The 22,828-nt window shown below is 39.3% G+C and overlaps 1 protein-coding gene across 3 annotated transcripts in view; it reads right to left on the bottom strand.

Annotated features, from left to right (window-relative positions):
* mib2 (MIB E3 ubiquitin protein ligase 2) overlaps window positions 1-17,628 on the bottom strand; it is a 50,753-nt gene extending 33,125 nt beyond the window's left edge. The window contains exons 1-3 of one of the 3 annotated variants that reach the window (XM_061736653.1): window positions 17,479-17,628; window positions 2,617-3,015; window positions 1,222-1,393 (exon numbers count right to left, since the gene is read on the bottom strand). In XM_061736653.1, the coding sequence (XP_061592637.1) occupies window positions 1,222-1,393; window positions 2,617-2,839 (395 nt within the window). In that variant the 5' untranslated portion in view covers window positions 2,840-3,015; window positions 17,479-17,628. Of the gene's footprint in view, window positions 1-1,221; window positions 1,394-2,616; window positions 3,016-8,405; window positions 8,495-11,614; window positions 12,299-17,478 lie in introns of those variants that run through there. The other 2 variants (XM_061736651.1, XM_061736652.1) reach the window with 2 other exon arrangements.
* Window positions 17,629-22,828: the final 5,200 nt, after the last annotated feature.

The raw sequence follows: 22,828 nt of genomic DNA, 5'->3' as shown, positions 1-22,828 counted from the left end.
TCGCTCTGAGGGGCTTTAATGGTATCTGGGGTAAAGGCTCATTGCCAGGCAGTTTAAAATCGTTTATCTCTTACTTTTCAACCCTTTTCTTTTTTTAACTGCTAAATATGCCTTTGGGTCACTGAGCAGTTAAGATGATTACCTCAAAGCTAGTTTTCTGACACCATTTGAAAGATTTCATTCTAAGCTGCCTTTTCAGTCTTTTCTGTAATAAATTCAACCTTGACAGTCCAAAACGCAGCAAATCTGCATCATACAACCTACATCACGTTCTCCTTTAGATAGATTGTTGTTCTCTTTTTGGGTTCCTTCTGTAACCTCCAACTAACTAATGCTGCGCTTCAAAAACTCGTTTTAGTGGTATCCTCATTCACTAAAATATCATGTCTAGTACATGTTGATATATTCAATTTGACCATGTAAAAGGTTTTTCTGTAACTCCATAATTTGTGATATCCAACAAAATTGGTTCATTTCTTATTTTGAAGATCATCAATTTAAATAACTCTGGCCTAAGCGAAATGTTCAGTTTCAACATATTTCATTGATGAATGAAATGAGAAAATCAGATTTAATCAGTAAAAAAAATAATGTAATATAATGTAAGCTGCAGTCCCAGTTTAAAAATCAGGAGAGGAAAATTAATTGAAAAAAGAGAAAGATTAATTAAGAGTCTTCTAGTGTGTTGCTACTATAACCCAACAATGATGACTTGTAACATAATTTCAAAAGCAGAAACAATTTCCTGAGGTCTTAATGATACGTCTGTGATATGTTCTGGTGAAAACACCACAAATAAGGACAATAATGTTGATCTGGGACTATGACATCACAGAACCTGCTAGTCTGAGTGGTGCACTGATAAAAGGTTTGATTGTTTTTTTCTTCATAACAGTCCCCTTTCACAGTAAAAAGTATACATGTATGTACAGGTAGTTTATACATCTCCAAAACTAAACTAAGTTCATTGTTAATCAGTTGATGTTTTTCTGAATGTACTGGCAGTTGTAAAAAAAATAAAAAAGTGTGGCTTGATCTCTGACTGAACCTGGAGGTCTGTGTGTTTAACATCATTCACTGATGCAAAAATAAGAGGAAAAAAAACTCTTTTTCCCCAGACTGGAGCAGTATGCGCGCCGTGAACACGCCGTCATAAAACAACAATGTGATCACAATGAAAAGGAGGATCTGTTGTGCTGGCGAGCCGGCGGTGATACTCACGGCTGGGAATGTGCTGTCTCGTAGCGTTCGAAAGCGTGGCTGAGGTCATGTTTGTTGTTCATGTAACACTGGGTGCACAGGTCGTAGTCGAAGCACACCTTGCACTTCCATCGCATTCCCATGATTCCGTGCTTCTTGCAGCTGTCGCAGATGATATTGGAGTGACGCACCCCTGGAAGGAAAGAGGCCAAGCAGTGAGAAGGGTTGTTCTTTTTTCTTTGCATTTTTATTTTAAAAGTGGTTTAGTGGTGGCAGCATTCAAGGTATAGGTTACGTCCTTCCTGATGTGACTAATAACAGTCTCTACTTTCAAAAGATGGCAAAGAACTAAGGCACAAACAGCACGGCAAAAATACTCCCATCCCCTCGGCTCCTCATCATTTCTCATCTTCTTTTGCTCCATTAGTCGAAAGGCAAGTTATTGAGGCAGAAAAGTGGTGCTTTAAATGGAGCAAAATACTAATGACTCCTGCATTAATGTGTGTGCTTGTCACTCAAGTAAAAAAAAATGTTAAAAGCTGCATAGTTGATGACAAGAGACGGACTTAACTGCAGCCTACCCTCTCAAAATGGGCTTTGTGAGGCTGGCCAATGACGAATACGTGCAGAAATGTAAGAAAGCACCCAACCCTGACCTTCCCAACTAATGGATATGTGAACAATGAGCTTGTTGATAACATCTTTCACTTAAAAAAAAAAAAAAATACATTTCAAATCTGTAAAAACAATAAGTTGACATACAGGACTGTCTCAGAAAATTAGAATATTGTGATAAAGTTCTTTATTGTCTGTAATGCAATTAAAAAAAACAAAAATGTCATACATTCTGGATTCATTACAAATGAATTACAACTGAAATATTGCAAGCCTTTTATTATTTTAATATTGCTGATCATGGCTTACAGTTTAAGATTAAGATTCCCAGAATATTCTAATCTCAATATCCTATCTCAAAAAATTAGAATATTCTGGGAATCTTAATCTTAAACTGTAAGCCATGATCAGCAATATTAAAATAATAAAAGGCTTGCAATATTTCAGTTGTAATTCATTTGTAATGAATCCAGAATGTATGACATTTTTGCATTACAGAAAATAAAGGACTTTATCACAATATTCTAATTTTCTGAGACACTCCTGTATTATGTGCTAAAAATTACAGGGCTGAACAGCTCAGTTGGCACAATAACTTCAACTCAGGTCAGAAGTACAGCCTACTTCTGCACTATTTTCTCGTGAGGAACTCGTTAAAAGAAATGTGGATTTTTTTTTCAGCAAGCCATGACTTGCAACTATCCCAGAGTACTTTTCAAATGTGACTTGAAGAACTACAACTGGCGAAATCCATCAGGATGAAAACCAGTTGGGGAGTGTCTGTACGACACGGCCGCTTACCGATTTGAGCGTTGTCATAAAGCAGCAGGTCGTAGGCCCCCTGGTAGCCGGTGCGGTAGTTTGTCCGCGTGCCACTGTCCCACTGAACCACCACCGTCTTGTCCGGCGTGGTGGTGCTGCCCTGCCGCCCGATCTCCACCACGGTGCCTATGTGCCCCTCGCAGTCGTCCTGGTTCCCCCACTTCCAGTCCAGGCCGCGCACCACGCGCATGCCCACCTCCATGCTGCCTCGGCTGGGGCCTGGCCTACCGGCGGCGGCCAGCGGCCAGGGTCTGGCGGCACCGTCCGCCCCCCTGCTCCGGCGCCTCCGGGGCTTCTGGGGTGCAGAGTCGGATCGGGCCGACGAGATCGCCGGCAACGACGGCACCAGGGTGGTTTCCGGGAACAGGTCAGGGGTGACTGAAAGCACGAGAGAACGAAAGATCGCTGAAACAAATACAGCAGTCACCATAAAACAGAAAAAAGAATTCATTCAATCAGGGCTGGGAGATATATATCGAGATTTTAATATATATCGATATATTTTCAAACGCGATATGGTACGAGACAATATCGTTTATATCGATAAAAAAAAAAAAAAAGTAATGATTTTGATATAGCTTATTTTGTGACAAATTGACTTGAATGTTTTATTTGAGATTTGCACAAATGTTTTGTTATTTGCACAACTGTCAACCTCAGTGGAAAAGTCTGCCTGTTACTGTCTACATTGTATTAATTGCACAGCGTATTTTAATTTAATTGTTATGCAGGAAAGGGATATTTGTTTTATTTTATTCAAGAAGCATTTTTATTCTATATATGCAGGCAGTTTATTTTTATTTCATTTGTTTTATACATTTTGATATTGTGCAGATCTCTGTTAATAAAGGAACCTGTGTGACATTTGGCACGAGGCATTGTATTAAAACTAACTGTTTTTTTAAGGGTTTGCCTCAGAAAAAATGAAGCTAACAGAAATGCTATGCTATAATGCTTTGGGGGAAACCCCAATTATGTCACAGAAAAAATATCGATATATATCGAGTATCGCCATTCAGCTAGAAAATATGGAGATATGACTTTTGGTCCATATCGCCCAGCCCTAAGTTCAATTCAACGTAGCCTCGTCGGTAACAGACAGGTGAACCCTTTTGGACCCAGTCCACCATCCTTAAACAAGTGAACAGCACAACCTGTATGCCGTTTCACACCATCTGCACGCATCTGTCAATGGCTGAGAGTGAATCATAAAGCAGCATGCCATATGTCTCATTAATCTCAGAGCAGAGTTTCTCTTTGCTGGTGGATCATTCACTGCAGGCCTTGTTATGTGTCATGGCACACTTCTGGAGAGAGCAGCTGTACTGGGCTGCCATGCCCCGCTGCGCTAATCATGCCCTGACCTAACACAAACGCACACACAAACTTGTGCTTATATTCTTAACAGGTCCGTTGGCCTCTCTGGCCTCATTCTTTCCCTAAAAACCAACCTTAAAATAATATTAGCTATCAAAGGGTCTCAAAATACGTAAACTTATTTTTCTTGTATTAAATAACCTTCGTGCTCCTTAATCGTGGTAAAAATTATCCAAAAGTAGAGATCACTCACTGCAATGTTAGCAAGGCAAAACAAAATCTGAAAACTTACTCAATCTCTGTCAATATGTGTCAATATGTGTTGCCCTACTGCACTGAACCAAAAACCTTGAATCAAGGACAGAAGTCAAAGTACTCCCAATTCCCACCCGCGACCCGTTGCACCAGAGGTTTTAATGAATGCTGCCTGGTGCCGGAGACGGGAACTAATACTGAAAGGAAGCACCGTTTACAATATCTGGACTCTTGAGTCAGCAGTATAGAAAGAAACTTTTGCTGAAGTGCATGATCATCTAACTACACTCATTAATCAGATGTGACAAATGGTTTTTTTTTTCAAATAATAGATTATTTTTTGTTATATCTCCACCAACACAAAAAGATTTCGTGTGAAACAATCCTAGTTTTTTCATGCGGTAATGTGTCTGTTTATATGACACATATATATTATGTTGAATGTTAACCTCCAAAAGAAAAAAAAACAACAATTGAAATGTTTTTTTGTGTTGTCATTGAGAGGAACAAAGTTAAAGTTTTGGTTACGCTTGGTGGACATATCGACAGACTTCTGCTTTCCAGCATCTGAAATGTTGTTTCACAAAAGACGATGGTCTGTTTGAACAATGGGTTCCCCCCTAATTTAGAAGAAAGGAAGTATAAAGTATTCCTGGGACCAATCACAGTCGTTCTGGGCAGTGACACGATGCACAGGGCAGACGTGTAAGAATCCCTGCACATGAGATCAGCTGTGAACACATTCTTTACATGTTTGCAAGCGTTGACAAGACTATTCCAGCAGCCCTGCTCGCAGCATGATCCAAATCTTTGTAACGAGACGTTTCAGACTGTAGATTGTGGCAGACGGCAGACGGGTCGGAGGAAGCAGCTCTGAATTTAAGGTCTATTAGTATTTATCAGACCGCTGCTGGTGTTGGATTAATAAACCGGAATCAAATACTACACATTTGTTTATGTAAAACCAAAACAAAGCAAGGACAGAGAGAGGAGGAGGTGAAAGTCACATGACCGCACTATCTCATGATCGTATCTGACTACAGTCCTCGAGCAGATTAACCCATCACCCATTCTCAGTTAACCTTTAGTTCAATCATACGGGGAAATAAGAGCGGATTCTGTTAACAGAGAACATGGAAAATGACCTATAAATAAATGTCAGACAGGAAACTTTCAACATTAAAAAAAGAAAAAGAAAGTCCACTATCTCTACGAAAACATCTGCAAGCTTATCCAACATACCCTCCACTTTGTAAGTCTTTGTTTTTCTATGTTATCCCCAGCAGACTAATATTTTAGCCAGGGACGTCAGAGTAACAAGGCAGACAGATGTCTGAAGGCAGCCGAGTTGCATGCTTATCAAGATTACAAGGTCATGCCGGTATTAATGGCATCTGCTCAGGCTTGAAAATTATATGGGATGTAGGAGATCAAAGCAGGAGAAAGCAGAGCACTTAGAACCAACTTTCTGTCCAAAAACGACAGCACTGCCTCCTTTAAGTACTAAAGTACTAGTATTATACTACACGAACACAGAGGAGCCGTTGAGGCCGGTAGCGGCTTACAAGAGGCTCCCTGAGTTTACACGGGAACAGACGGCTAAAACAAATCATGAATCAGCTCTTCTTCATCCACAAGACTCAACATTTTAATCTAGGGATAATCCTTTTTATTCAATCATTTAAAATCACAAGCTGTAAATAATCCTGGTTAGGGAACTTGCTGTGGACACCAAACTCCAACTTCTAACCCACACACACATCCTCCCCCTCACTCACTCTGCACCACCTCGCTGCATGTTCCAGCAGTGTGAACGCTGATATCTTATCAATACCAAATACACCAGTGCTGACAAGTAGACACAACATGGGGCACTCACCGGATGACTATCTGCACAACATGGCCATTTTTCACAATAACCATTTATGACCGAGACAACGTTTCTCCAAAAACTTCAATTTACCAATGAATACGCAAAAAAAAAAGTCAATACACAGTATTAGATTCAAAAAGACATATTTTTCCAACTATAAGCTATTATTAAAGCTGGCAGACAGAAAATCTTTCACAATAAGCAACTGTAAAAAAAATATTAAATAAATAAAAGCCTGAGTAAATCATAAAACTGCACCATTAACCGCGAGGTAAATGTCGCAATACCCATTAGGCTCAACCCATCTCTTAAAATCTAGGCTTTATTTATGATGGACATGGGGGGCTGTAACTAAATGACTAATTATAGATTATATTTTACCTTCTATATTAAAGCATTTCTACATGTGAGTGAGTATTTTGGAGACCCAACAGGTGCAGCTGCTGCAGGAGCTCCGTCGCTCCAGAAGTTGGATCTAAAAGGGGTTCATTCTTCATTTTTTAATGTTTCTGTTTTCGCTTGTGTGCGCCTGTTTCTGTTTGTGTATGTGAGACGACCAAGGCCACCTGTGTTGCTGAAATGTCACTGCCAATCTGCAACACGAGGCTAAGACGGGCAGGATTACAGCTCTCTGCCTGCAATAACAGATGGGTCGGCTTCCGTCATACACGTCCACCGCCTTCACACAAACAACGACAAGCAATCGTCTGGCAACAACGCACATGCACGTTTTACTACTAACAAATGCGCTTTGGAAAACCTGCTCAGCACAAATATGTACTTAATACAAAACAGGAATGCTCAATACAGAACTTGGAAGTCTTTTTTAAGAAAAAGTAGTGTTATTATTCCACAGGTACAATTTAACCTGTTATGTGTTGAAATAATATACAGGACTGTCTCAGAAAATAAGAATATTGTGATAAAGTTCTTTATTTTCTGTAATGCAATTACAAAAACAAAAATGTCATACATTCTGGATTCATTACAAATCAACTGAAATATTGCACGCCTTTTAATATTTTAATATTGCTGATTATGGTTTACAGTTTAAGATTAAGATTCCCAAAATATTATTTGCATAATATATTGGAGGATATTTGAGTTTTCTTAAACTGTAAGCCATGATCAGCAATATTAAAATAATAAAAGGCTTGCAATATTTCAGTTGATTTGTAAAGAATACAGAATGTATGACATTTTTGCATTACAGAAAATAAAGGACTTTATCACAATATTCTAATTTTCTGAGACAGTCCTGTATTATTACACAACTACCTGAAAGTCACTGAGCCGCAAATATCAGACTCTCTCACTTTACAATTTTGGCTTTAAAGACATTTATTTCTGTAGTGTGAAGATGGTCACTGCTTCCCCCCTAAAATGTAACCAAATGGCAATCAAAACTGCGAAGCGTCGGGCCACACAAGCGCAGCTTTGGGGCTGAAACTGGCCCTCTAGATAAGGATTTCCAAGAAACCAAGTGACATAATGGGTCTGTTGGAGCACAGCTTAAAGACTATCAACGGACATATAAATGGTTCAGAATCAACATAATTGTGCTGAAAAGGAACTAAGCCAGAGATCAAAAACATTTCAGATGCACAAGATGATGAGATGAAAAAACATATGTGCACAGACTTACAGTAGGGTTTAGTGGATAAAACTTACCCAGAAATCTTTTCTAGCCAAAGGAAAAAAAATCAATTTTGGTCACTAAGCAGCTTAACAAAATAAACAAATAAAAACTAATATTATTATAATGGGCAGATCCAGAGGCATTTCATATGTTTTACATATTTGTAAAACAGTAAAGACCTAGCTGGTTGTCCTTTGAAACCTTTTAACTGGCTTATATCCTCAGTCCTGTTTTCGATTATAAGAGCCTGCTTGCCTTTGCTGTTAGTATTAAAAAAAAAGATAAAAAGCCAATTAAAACTGGCTCAAGCTGAATACATTCGTTAGTCTTTCAGGACACAAGAAAAAAAAAATCTATAAAAATCTAGAGTGAAAAATACAAATACTAAAGTTTCTCCAGCGTAGGTGGCCTTTATTCCCCTACTTCTGCCAAACTAGATCAGTGCTGTTATCCGTATACATATAATAGTTTTTAGTGCCAACAGATCACATTCAACATCCATGAAGCTACTGGAAAAAATACCCAGAAGAATCATTTTGAAAGTTTAGCCAGTGCCACTAAAAGCCACGTGTAATGGACACACAAAAACAGGTAAATGTCTTTTACACACATCCGAAAACATCAAATTACCCCTAAAGAATAAAAAACATTTGAGTTAAATATAATATGGATTATTATACTCACTCCCCATGATCTTCAGTCCACTTTTAAACATGGTTCCAGTAGCTGTGGTCCAGTCTACGCTCCCCTGTTATCCCAAATGTCCAACACACTGATCTAACATCACCATGGCTTTAACGCAGTCACCTCCCTATCAGGGGACCTTTCTTGCATAATCTCAGTATTTGATTAGCTGTGAACTTTGATCTCTGCTTTAGAACATATTGGGGGGTTTTTACCCCCGTTCTGGTCATTTCTCTGTCTGACAGATGTTAGTCAAGGACTGTACGGGCCTGATGCTTATCTGGGTTTAAAAACATGCTGGCTGCCTAAAGCAAACAAAAGGTGGAGTGTTGTCCCTATAGGACTGTGTTTCGGGTGAATACGTTACCTCACATGCAAACAGCTATTGTCAGGCAAACCAGGAGAAGCTTTCATCATTTTTGTGTTAAAGGCTAATCTCTTGTGAGGAGTTTTTAAGTTCAAAAACACTTAATCAGACTCTCGACACCGAGGTAGGCGTGAAGTAGAGAGTCAACACTGAGTCACATATCGCTATTTGTTTTCAGTTTGCACCAATTTCAACAGAAACAAATTGACCAACCCTCATCTAGATCGTGTACTTCAATCCTGGAACAATTCATTTGAATATACAGTAATCATTAATTTTTCACATAACCACTAGAGCCATTGCTCTCATGATTTAATTAAATACCAACCAAATGCTGCTACTTAAATTAATTCTGTGCTTGACACTTGAACTACATTTAGCTACTGCAAATCATGACTCACCATGCCAACTTGCACAACTACTCGCTAACTTTGTAAATATATGCAAAGATTACTAGAAAGAGAAATAACACCCTACTGGCAGAGTTAGATAAATAAAGAGTTCATGAACAAAACGTGCTCCCCTACTTTCATACATTGGTTGGTATAAAAATAAACACTCAAAATCAACGGCTTCCAGAGCAGTGACCCTGGAGTTGTAGGTAGTCAGCTGCTGACTGGAAGGTCGCAGTATCGATCCCCACTCCATGACAGGCCAAAGTGTCCCTGGGCAGAACACTGAACCCCGGATGCCCCAGTCACTCCAGGTGCTGGTTCTGAGCTTGGACAAATGGGGAGGGTTGTGTCAGGATGGGTGTCCAACCTACAAATCAATACAGGAAACAGGATGATCCGCTGTGGCCACCCTTACAAAGAGGAGAGCCGAAAGAGGTTGCTTACTTGATAAGGACTAAATCAGGCATGTGTTGGAGTTGGGGTGGTAAATTATTTGCAGATTCAGCTCTGTTTTGTTTCTTTGGGTATTTGTACAGATGAGACTCCCCACTACATGTCACTCTGTGAAGTCTGTGACTCAAATGAGAGCATTCATTTATTTTCTATACTCGCTTAACCCTATACGGGGTCACGGGCGTCTGCTGGAGCCTACCGGTATTGCAGCTCTTTACAGGCAAAACGCAGAGGTACATCCTGGACGGGTCGCCAGTCCATCACAGGGCCACACGTACACAAACAACCATCATACATGCTACACTCACATCGATGTAGAGCTGGGGATCGATTCAAATGTCAAGAACCGATTCGATTCCGATTCTTAAGATTCAGAATCGATTATCACCATTTGATTCGATTCGATCCGATCCGATCCGATTCGATATTGATTTGGGTTAGTGTTGCCTGGATTATATGACTGTAAAATAAATGAAATAATAATTTCACAATAATTATTGTGAAATAACTAAGAAATAAATAACTCAAATAGGCATTTCAATATCCATTTAAAGTGCAAAAAAAGAAAGAAATTGCAACAGCTCAAGCAGTAAACAAATTATTTTAGCTTGTCTGATTTATTGTGTCACCAGACACACACCTAGCCATGAAGCACCCAGCATTTTTCAGGTGTTTCATGACAAACCGTGTCCGATAACAGAGAAACCAAACAAGCTATAGTAAATATAGATAATATGAACTTCATTGAACTAATATAACATTTAGAAATTTAAGCTGAAATGTCCAGCATTTTCTCTAAAGAAAAGTTCATTTAGTTCAGGAGTTTTCAAAACTACTGGGACTACTGGGATTAAAGTTCACCAGGCAAAAATGTAATGATGGAGAAAAAAAAAAAAAATGTAATAAAAAAAAAATTAAAAAAATCGATCTTTAGACATACAAATCGATTTTTAGGAATTAATATGAGAATCGATTTAGAATCAGAAAATCGATTTTTTTAACACAGGCCTACATCGATGGGCAATTCACAATCATCAGCTAACATTCATGTGTTTGGAGGAAGCCAGAAGGCCCGGGAGTTGAACCAGGAACCTTCTTGCTGTTTTAAAAATCCCACATTATCCTACTACTACTACTACTGTCATTTAGCAGACGCTTTTATCCAAAGCGACTTACATCAGAGACACACGCCATGGAGCAATTAGGGTTAAGGGCCTTGCTCAGGGGCCCAAGGTGGTTCATCTTGGTCGCCATTCTGGGTCCTCCAGACCCAAGCCCACCCATGTAACCACTAGAGTACCCCCCCCCCCCCATCCACTTTAAAGTAAATAAATGCTGTTATTGTATTCATGTTGCACAGACTTCCCCCAAAACATAAAATGCTTAGTCTTATCTAGGTCATTTAGTGTTGTGACAGCAACCTCTTGTAATGAAACCACATAACTCAACGCTAGGTGCTAATTGAGTAGCAACAATGCCCACACAGAAATGAAAATCTGCCAGCTCAACTTTGCCATCCCGAAGCGAGTACCACGATGCGGGTCTGCAGGGTCGGGCTCATCTGTTCGACCATCACAGGTCCGTTACACAAACGAGGACAGTAAAGGTAAAGCGATATCTTGGCACGTCTTCTAGCTTTATTACACTCTGCACTGGCATGTGGCACATTAGTGGTAGCATAAGCCTAGATCTGTACCAACTGCACGCATTCACAGCACTTCATCATCATAAGAAAACTGTCAAATCTGCAGCGATGGTCTGATGAAAATGTTAGTAGTAACGTTTATTTTTCATCACGGAGGACAATGTTTCGTCTCATCGTCTCTCTGAAATGTTGCTGTTGTTTGTTTTGAAAAGATTCAAACTGCAGAAAACATCTACAGCTCTATCAAAAATAAAATAATAACAGCATTAACGAACATATCAAAGACACGCTAAAATTACACACATGTACAAAACTGCGTCTGCATCTGGTAATAGATAACCCGGTTTACCTGTCGGCACAGTGATGTGGAGCTGAATGAACAGAGATCGACAACAACAGGAGGGGAAAAGAAGCCGATCAGACCTCCTTCTACATTGATGCATCAGATGAAGGAAGAAAAATAAGCTACAAATGGTCCCCTCCGCTCCGAGCAAGATTTAACAGAAAAATAAAAATAGAAATAAAAAATAAATAACAAAAAATGCCTCTTCACGGCTGAAACCTGGTGGTGATGCTTCCTCTGAATGAACCAGCCAAGGAGGAGGAGGAGGAGGAGGATGAGGAGGAGGAGGAGATACGGGGGGAGGAGGAGTAGGACCGCGAGGCCGGCATTCCAGGGATGTGATATACACTTGCCAGTGTTACTGAAGCAGCATCCTGATTTACAGGTCAGCCAGCGGACGATAGAGGATCAAGAGGAAGAAAGACGGCTGCCTTGTTGCTAGAGGATGCAGCCGGCATTTAGTCCTTTGTGCGTTGTGTCAGCAAGGATTACCAGCGTGGCGGAGGAGGAGGAGGAGGAGGGGAGAGAGAGGAGGACAGGCAGGGAGAGTGGCTGCCCGACCAGCTCTGCGTTCAGCGTGATGCTCCCTTGCTTTTGCATCAAAACCAAGGCAGCGGGCTTCGGTTCAGTCTGGGTCGCCTCCACTGCAATATTCCATCACTGGGGGGGTGGAGATCATCGGCTACACGCGTGTGAAACAAACACACCGTCTTTAACGACCAATATGTACAAACACATGCGCATCTATCTCCGCATAAGGATGTACAGCCCCTCTCTCCGTCTCGTAGCCCTCGGGGAGACCATTCTCGCTCCTGCCAATGAGGGACAAGCAGAGGACGGGGGAAGGGGGGCATGCATTTCAGGGGGCAGGGTTTGGATGGGTTTGTTTTTTTGTAGAGGTGGACAAGGTGGGGGGTTGCATTGGAGTAAAAAAAAAGGGGTGGGGCTGGAGAAGATGAATGGACACCTGCCAAAGTCCTCATTTTCAGCTGCAAACTGGCTCGTGCAGCCTGCAGTCTCCCCCGGCTCCAACGCGGGGGACACAGATAAGACGGATCCACTTCCCTGTCCTCCCCGAGCCTCTACAGCTACAGCTGGGGGAGATGTCAACAATATGGTTCCAGAAACAAGCCGAAATGGCACACGGCTGATATGGGAAATGGAAAAAAAGAAAAGAAAAAAAGACATGAATGGACATGAACTGTCAATGAATGAACCAACGCTTAGAAAGAGGTTGAGTCACAAGCTTATAGAGAAGTTTATCACACCCCCCTCCCATCCAGTCCACAAAGCCTTTGCTGTCCATGTATTTGGACTTGTATACATGAAAGGAGGCATTCATTCACACAATTCCTCTTCTCACTGATACAGACACAGCGACATACGCTCAAACATTTCAAATGTCAGTCACCACAGCGCAAAGGCAGATAAAAGCCGGGGTTGTTAAAGGATAAAATGTACAATATTCAAAGTTGGGACAGAGTTGTAAGATGTGGGATCAAAAAAACAGATTCCAGTTTAACAAAGCTTTAATTGGATCTGTCTTCTATTTCCAAAAGACTAAAGGGAGCAGGAACCATATTTAGCTCTGCAGAATCAAATTTGTGAGTCAAATACTGTTCTATTTGAGTCCCTGCTCAGTTAAAACCCACACCATTTATGTATTATTTTATCCTTTCCCTCGCAGATTTATAAATGTGGACCTGCTGGTTCTGCTGGAGGCTTTTCTAATCTTTCCTGACTTCATCTGTTGCCATGAACGCAAAATATTCTCAAAGGAACCAGAGACGCTGTCAGCCGTTCCAACCATGTTACCTGGCTCTGGTCAACACCAGCGCCGTTTCTTTTTCTTTCTCCAACAATGAGCCCATCGATCCATCCATCCATCCATCCATTCATTCATCCATCCATCCATCCATTCATCCATTCATCCATCCATCCATCCATCCATCCATCCATCCATCCATCCATCCTCGGAAAGAAAGCAATTTCAAACAGTTGAAGCTTAGTTCTGATTATTTCTGACACAATTAAAAGCCGAATCAAGGGGTTTGTCGCTTTGCACTTGTAGGGTTCATGCTTCAATTTACCATCACAAATTAAAAAAAAAAGATCCTACTGAAACTCCATAAACATAATCAACGAACTGTTTGTGATTCACTTCCAACACAAAAGGATAATAACTACATTTTCAGACGAAAGCTTCAGACTCCAAGAGAAACCACCTTAGACTTCTAAAGCGTTGTTTATCCCCATAACGGTGGTAACTAGGGCTGTACGATATTAGGAAAACAAAAGAATGGTGATATTATTGTTAAAAAATTGTAATGTTTACAGTATATGATATGTAAGTACACACTCCATGTACCTAAGCATCTAAATTGGTATCTTGGGCAGGGAAGTTTCATCTGAATGGTCAAATATATCTTTAAGATTTAGAGAGTAAAGCATGGGATTTGGAAAATAACAGACCACCATTTATCGTGATATTTTGTTTTTATGATATTGCGCATGTATTGTTGCCTCACAGTAAAAAAGTTCCCTGTTCGACTCCCAGCAGGAGTCATTCTGTTGTGAAGTTTGCATGTTCTCCCCATATTTGTGTGGTGTTTTCCAAACAACAAGTGCGTTAGGTTAACTGATGATTTAAACCTTCACATAGGAGTGAGAGTTGCAAGGTTATTTGTCTATATGTGGCCCTGTGATGGACTGGTGACCTGCAGACCCCGCAGATCCCTGTGACCCTACATAAGTGGGTATAGATGATGGATGGATATTGCAATGATGATAAATTCTCAATATATTGTGCAGCCCTACTGGCGACTATGCAGTCAGAGGCAACAGGAGTGAGTCAGGCCATTTAACCCATCAACACTGGATGCAGCAAGTGTATGTATCTTCCCTTCAGACTGGAGTGATAATAACACGCTTTTAGTCTTGTGGTCATTTTTTTTTAACATGTATATTGATAAATATCAGGCTAGATGCAGACCTGCATAACCCTGAGTAGGAAGAAGCGGATATGATAAATGCATCAATGGACAGCTGAATATCAGCGAAAAATGAACTATTTACATTAAAAGTTCAAGACTGAACTTATCGGTTTTTAGCTATTTTATTCATAGCTTGTTAAGAGAAACTATAAAAATTTTATTGAACTGTTGAACAGTGACAATTCACTGTTTTGCAAAAAAAATCTTAGGTTTTAGGAAAAAAAATTCAAATATTGTTTAGGCTTTAAAACGCCAAAAAAAGGACAACAAGTCTTAAAGATGGAGCTAAAGGAAAAACAATTCACACATCCCAGTTTGTGGGTGTGCTCATGTTACCTTGGTCAGACTAAGACGCCCGGGAGTAATACCAAACTACATATTTTTCAGGCAAGAATCTTTCTTTCAGCACCTTCATTATGACTATTTTTTTTGTCTGAAGTTAACTAAACTAGCTCTCTTGAAAAGTATAATGGTGGCAGCCATGTTGTCAAGATTCCAGTTTTGATGTCAGTCCAGCAGGCCGTCAGGTTTCAAGAAATGATGCAAGATTGATGGATACCAGACTATTATAGGCAATTATTACACAGATTAGACTTAAACTTGAAACAACAAAACTATGTCTACCCCCAACCCCCTTCATACTTTTCCAATTTGTTTTAATCAAATGCAATCAATTGAACGCCTCCGTTTCTCTAAAAATGTTAATTTCTGTGATGAAAACAATAAAGCATTTCAGTCGTAAGCAATTTAGTACATGTTTTAGGAAAAGCACAACGGTACATGCAACAAGGGTGTTTACAGAAGCCTAGGCCCTTCAGTGTTTGCAGCAAGATGCTGTTCTTCTTCTATGTGTTTGTCGTAGAGAGGGCAATCTCATCTGTAGTTATCTGAAGCAGTGACTTTTTAAAAAACTGGAAAAACTGTTAAAGAAGGCTGACTCTGTTCTGGAGACTGTTCTGGAGCTGATTGTGTAAAGGATTCTTCACAAAATCAAAAATGTAATGGATGAGCCTCAGCATCCGCTTTACTAGGCCGCAACTCAACAACTGTCTTCAGTTAGAGGCTTCTTCACATCCGCTGCAAGAGCCGCTTCCTGCCCACAGCAATAGCCCTCTATGATGACTCTTTGAAGAATATGTTATTGAACTGAAGTGAACAGATGATATGGCTAATGAACATCCCAAATGATCATCTGCAGCTCCTGTGTCTGTGTCAGCCACCATTACCGCCATTACCAGCATGAACTACAACTGTAAAGGGTAAAAAAGGCTCAAATATATAATGTCCCTACACATGCCAGTTTACATATTCAAGCCCAAGGGCCCCAAGCTCAACCAGGGTTCATTTAATTTATGCTGATGCATATTATTTATTATTATTATTATTATTATTATTATTATTAATACAGAGCACTGTACGCCAAAGCCTCCAGACAAAGAGACAGTTTCTTCCCCCAAGCTGTTGCTCTGATGAACTCTCATCACTCATAGAGTCTCAGAGTAATCAATCACTGTGCAATAATAATAATAATAATAATAATAACCACTTTTTAACCACTAATTAACCACTTTTTGCCTTCACTGAAGTTAGCGGAGCAGCATGAGGGACATGCCAAAATTAGATACACCGAATGAAAGAAAATTGTATAAAATGGTGGAAATCCATGTCAAGAGACTTGTCATTGCACTCTTGTGTGTAAATGTTTGGTCATTTATATCACAACCTCTGAATTATGTTATTTCCAATGTTCATGATGAATGGTTGACTTTGATAGGAACACAAAAGCTACTTTATAATGATATTATTGACCAAGAATGTGGTGGTAGTAGTAGCCATAGGTGAGAGGGCCCGGGCAACGCTGCTTACAGCTTTAATTTGGCAATGTGATTGGAAAGGATGGTTCCCCAGTTCCTATAAGAAGCAAGCCAGCAAAACACCCGACTGACCTTATAGAAGTAAATACTTGAGGATGCTGAGACATTTTCTTGTGCACATTCACATATGCACCTTACAGAGCACTTTACGCCAAAACCTCCAGACACAGAGACAGTTTCTTCCCCCAAGCTGTTGCTCTGATGAACTCTCATCACTCATAGAGTCTCAGAGTAATCAATCACTGTGCAATAATAATAATAATAACAATAAACCACAATCATATGTTGTAACAATGCACCTTTCAATAACCATGTCTACTTCATACTGCTGCACCTTTCACTTAAAACAAAAATTGTATATATGTTAATAAGAACTGTCATTTGTCTATTTACTGTACAGTGACCGAAATAACCCGAGTCAAATTGCCTGTCTTGTTTGACCTGACCTGGCCAACAAACCTGATTCTGATTTTGTATTCTGCATTGTGTATTCTGATTATATGAATAAGTCAGGTGACATGATGTGAAACGTGCTGACAGGTAACACTAATCCAGAAGTGACACCTTTGCCATTGTTTTGTAAACTGTAAGCAGCCCTGAGACGCAGAAAGCTTGGACGAATCCACTGGCAAAACAAAAATAAATAAATAAATAAAGACCCAGGGGGGAAAACTAATCAATTTCTATTTATAGGGCTGATGTCGGTTTCTAAATTTAACATTAGAAATCAGTTCACCACCACATGTCGTTGCTGAGCTCATGAGCCATTTCCACAGCTCAGCTTTCGAGAGAAATAACCATTTTGGGAGGAACATGTCATGCAAATGCACAGATATTCCTCCACGAGCTGTTTCCGATCATAAAACGCCCAAATAGTGAACAACAATGTGACTTTTTAAGGATGCAGCAGTCGCTTGTCTCACGTCGTGGCTAGCAAGCTAACTAGTGTTTATCCACCCTGTGCTGGTCCAGAAACAACTTCTGCCATGGCGCAGTCACTTACCTGGTCTTCGTTAAGGATATCTACTTTGTAGGGAGATTAAATCCCACATTGCTGTGGCGTGCGAGCGCTGACATGACTTGTTTTGTTATAAATAAGTATTGACAGGACTGAGAGGTTTTGCAGCTCATACCCATGACAACACGCCCATGCGTTACGTCACTACTAATGCTGCCTTCACGTACGCCTCGTAAAAGAAACCAACGCTCATGTCGTGGTTGTTTTATGAGGCGTTTTCAAATAAACGACCACACGGAATCAACCCACGGTTACAGTGGTAAATGTATCATAAAATGTTATTTATAAATGAAAAAAATGTAAAAAGAACACAAATAAATAAAATATGGAAAATATTTCGTTAAAAACTCTATAAACAAGTATTTAGAGCGATTGCACTCATCCAGGAAACTTAAATTTAGCATACATTCATTTTATGTGTATGTATGTATATATATATATATATATATATATATATATATATATATATATATATATATATATATATATATATATATATATATATATATATATAATAAGCTTTATTAAGGACACAAGGTGCATAGCACAACAGACAAAGGGTACAAGAAATAAGGATAAAATCCACAGTAATCACATATCACATCACATTTACATAAAGGCTGAGATGCCAATGATTCCAGATTTTGGAGAAGAACCTGACTGAGCTCTGTGCAGGGTTGGTCAGTGTGACAATTATATTGTTAACAGAGTCCGACAACCTGCACATACATCTATGCATTCTATGCATAAGGTTATGGAGTACAGCAGTGCAGGTAGGCACACCGACACTGACAAACAGCTGACTTGCACCGCTCCAGCGTGGCACCTTGAGCAACAGCCTCATCCCATCATTATAGGCTACATAAAGTTTCTGCATACTGTTCTTTTTATAGTGACGCCACAAGTGAGCAGTATACATGGGGGTACAATAGGCTCTAAAAAGTGCAGCCTTCACAGGTACAGAGCACACACCAAATTTGCGTATAAGTGTGTTCGCTTGCGCATACAATGCACAACACTATCTATAAATGTCCCCATCATCGGACAGGTCGTCATTAATGTAGTGTCCCAAGTATTTAATCTCATTGCACACTTTGAGGACAGTGCCAGACAAAAAGAAGTCAGGAAATGACAGTTTGCTGTCCTCTTTGGTCCTGAGGATCATTATGTTGCTTTTCTTTGCATTGTAGAGAATGTCAAAGTCGAGGCCATATTGTGAGCAGACCCTCAGTAGCTGTTGAAGACCAGCACTACATGGTGAAAAAATAACTAAATCATCAGCGTACATCAGGTGGTTGATGATGGTGTTACCAACCACGCAGCCTGTACCACAACCACTGAGCAGCTTTGATAATTCATCCATATAAATATTAAATAAAAATGGAGACAAAATGCTACCCTGTCTAACTCCATTGCATATTCCAAACGGAGCAGACATAAAGTTACCCCACTTTATATGCATTGCCTGATGAGCATACCAAAAAACCAGAATCCTTATAAGATACTTGGGAACACCTCTGCTGTGCAATTTATAAAACCATTTTTCATGATTTACACGATCAAAAGCTTTAGAGGCATCAATAAAACACAGAAACATTGTGGAATTATGCCTGTTATACAGACCTAAAATCTCCTTTAGAGCAAAAATACACATATCGGTCCCATGTCTAGGTTTGAAACCAAACTGGTTATCAGATGTCAGGACAAACCGTTCCAGCCTATTCAGTAAGGTCCTCTCCAGGATTTTGGATAAAATACTGGCTAAGGCTATAGGTCGATATATATATATATATATACCTTTTATATTTCCTTATTTTTCTTCACATGTTCTTCAATAAAAAGTGTAACTTTGATCAACTATATTGTATTTTTGTAATAATTTTTAACATTTTGTCAGTGTCCCTGAAACTGCTGTCCACCCTGTAGTTAAGGGGTAATTGACCGTTTCACAGATCAACTGATGTAATTAGAAACATCGTCAACACTATTTTGTCTTTCTTAACTAGGAGTTGGGTTAACTGCTGCAAATACATCAAATTCCTACCTTATATTTCTTAATTTTCATCATATTTTCTTAAATCTTAATGTGTTCAAGTTTAAGGTGTCCACATTCTCATGGTGACATATGAATAATTTAAAAAACTCAGTTATTTCAAATGTCAACAGTGTAAAGTCACCTTCAATACTGACTCACTTTGCTAGCTTTTCCCATTAAATGGACACTCACCATTATTTCTGTGAGGCTTCATCAACCGTTAGTATTTTCTCAGAGTTTTACATATCTCATCATTTTGAAAAGTAGGGCACACGTAATAATTACAGTAGCTTCTTCCTTTCACAACAAAGTGGCGCTATGAACATGATCAAATATGAGCATATGGATCTCTTCGGGTAAGGGGCACAACTCTGATCACACACGGAAAATCTGAAGTCTCTAAGACTATGCAAAATGTAATACAAAGCATGTTTCTTGATGCCAACAGGTGGCACTAAAACATTTCCTGAATATTACACTCCAGACGTGTTCAGAGTTGGACTGCAAACATATCCAGCAAATTTGGGGCAGATTAAACTATGTATGACTGTTAGTTAGTTAATCATTATTTCGGTCAATTATAAGCATGAAAATCAATAAGCAAGTTAATAAACATTTACAGGTTTTTCTTTGGTCAACATGGTGATTATTTACCATGTTGTGACTGCGTTACAGCCATAGACAGTCTGGGCCCCAAAAATGCTATGTCCGCCTCTGCTTCTCTCTACTGATTGCAAACAGCAAATCCTTGTATAATGGTTAAAAAAATTCATCAAAAATCAACTTTTCATTGAAAAAATATGAAAAAAAACATGAATAATTCCAAGATATACGGCTATATTACTACAAAAACACCAACGGATTTGATGAGCTCCGCTTCAACAATCTTTGTGGAGTTTGAAGATGACAAAGTATGGCAGAATTATGCCCGTCGGTTATGATTTAATATTTCGAAAAATATGAAGTTCTTATTAGACCCTATGTTGCTATGTATGAAAATGTTGCCTTTGAGAAAGGGATCTGATCCTTGAATCTCACTTTTACAAGACAAATGGGTGATTTTTTAATACATTTTTTTTATACATGTGTGGCAGAACCATCCACCTCCTGTTTCATGCCGAAAGGCACGGGGTCTGTTATTTGTAAATTCATGAAACTTTTTGTGTTGCTTGAGGACAGTTTTGGGTACATTCAGTACAAATTTTAGGCTGATCCGATGAACCACAGCGAAAATACAGAACATAATGTGACAAAAACAAATTTCCATTCATCAGAAGGTGGCACTATGGAGTTAATGCCAGATTGTCATATCCACTTGTTCAGCATGGAATCTTCATCAAGCATAGGAATTTTGGTTCAGATTACAAGTTTTCCACTCATGGCGAAGCATCGAAATTTGCTGCGTCACCATGGGAAGGTCCTCTGATGAAAATTCAATTTTATCTCATGATTTTCTTCATCAACCATTTAAGTATGGATGTGACCAGGTTTGGCATCTCTTTGAGCATCATGTCAGAACAGCCACATAGAAACATCAAGCGAGTCACTTCCTGTTGCCATTAGGGGCCGCTATGAGTGTGACTAAATATGACCATATTGACCTGTTCAGAGCTGGACTCTGGGCCCAGTGGTTCAAAGGTAATCTGATCGGATGTTGAATAATGGATTGGATTAAAAATGTGATTCAATTAAAATAAATTAAATCAATAACAAAAAAAAGTAAATGGAAATGGGTTGTTCAAAACCCAAAAAAGATTCTGTGATCAGATTAGATCACGTAATCCAATCTTGGTTTTGATCTGGATAAAACCCTCAGTTTGGGTTGTTCGAAACTTTTTAGTAGGTTCGGGTTGACTTTGATACTGCACATAAAAACAGGATCATTCTGATCCCAGCAGTTGGGTGGATTCAGGGGGATTTCAGGAACAAAATGTGATATTATTACATTCAAACTGGTCAAATAAAATAACATTCATCATGTAGTAAATCTACATTTATGTACTGATATTTTTTAACCTAGTTTTCAAACCATACAGTTGACATTTTATACTACTTCGCATCACAGTCCAGCAATGTAGAAATAAAATAATCCACTCAATAGCTGTCAAAATCAAACAAAAGTATTCAATTAGTTTTTTTTCTTGAAATAAATATACTTTGAGTTACCTCCTGCTGGCTGTTTTACTTGTTTGGTTTTAAGCACCTGGTGGCCTTCAGTGTCACATGCAGTCTAATTTGGAGCACCCATTATCCGGATTTGGTCATCTTGAAAATTTGGATTTGGATCAGACTAATACAATCCTACTTTGCTGTGAACTGGGATAAAATTGAGACGGATTACGTGACCCTGGATAACAAAAAGGGATTTCTAAATCCGGATAGTTTTTATCCAGATTACACCTTTTGAACAACTGGGCCGTGATCACACACACAGGACATCTGAGGCCTCTGGGACGATGCAGGACTGAGTAAGAGCCAGTGCCAGCAACTCGGTCCCTGGAGGCAAACTCAAAAGCTCCACAGTTTAACTTCAGCAAAGCCCTGAGATGAAACACACAAGAAAATGTAATCAATCCAATGGAGTTTGTTCAGATCCGAGGTCTCCAAATCACAAAAATCAGCCCTAAATCCCAAATTCAATCCACATGGTGGACTTCCTGTACATTTAAGAATATGGGTCCCTAAGACCTTTCAGTGCAGGTCTCCCATTTACATAGAATTACCAATTTTCATGCATGTAGGCAAAACTCATACGAGGGGCTCGATTTTTTTTTTTTAATTTTCAAGGTGGCGCTATTGAGCCATTTTTTCATGCCCATTTGAGGCATCATTATCATATTAAAAAAATGTCACCAGACCTGATGGATGTTCAACATTTGGTGAGTTTTTGAGTATGGCAAAGTTCCGAAAAGCAAGTTTAGTTGCAGAAAAATAATAATAAATAGCGCGATTTTAATAGGGTCCTTGCACTAATAAACTTGAAAACAAAAGCAAAGTATTTGTCACGTGACTCATATGATTACGCCCACCTTTTTAAAGACAATTTTGGTGGTTTATGAGCTTTAAAGAAATACTAAATCAAGACAATGGTTCTACTGGAAATCAGAGGTTGTATGGGTCCATATTCTGCCCGTAAAAACAAGGGACATTTATAAAATATTACAACCTGGAGACGGAATAGCTGAAAAATGACAGTGAACAAAAACACGTGGTTGCAGACAGAATGACAGCAATCTGCGCGGGTTGGTTAAGTTGTTAAATAGCGCCACCTGCCGACAGACAAAGGAAATACTCCAGAAA

The sequence above is a fragment of the Cololabis saira genome, chromosome 12, assembly GCF_033807715.1.
Source record: "Cololabis saira isolate AMF1-May2022 chromosome 12, fColSai1.1, whole genome shotgun sequence".
NCBI lineage: Eukaryota > Metazoa > Chordata > Actinopteri > Beloniformes > Belonidae > Cololabis > Cololabis saira.
Note: the sequence above shows the minus strand (reverse complement) of the source record. Positions and strands in the feature narration are given on the sequence as shown.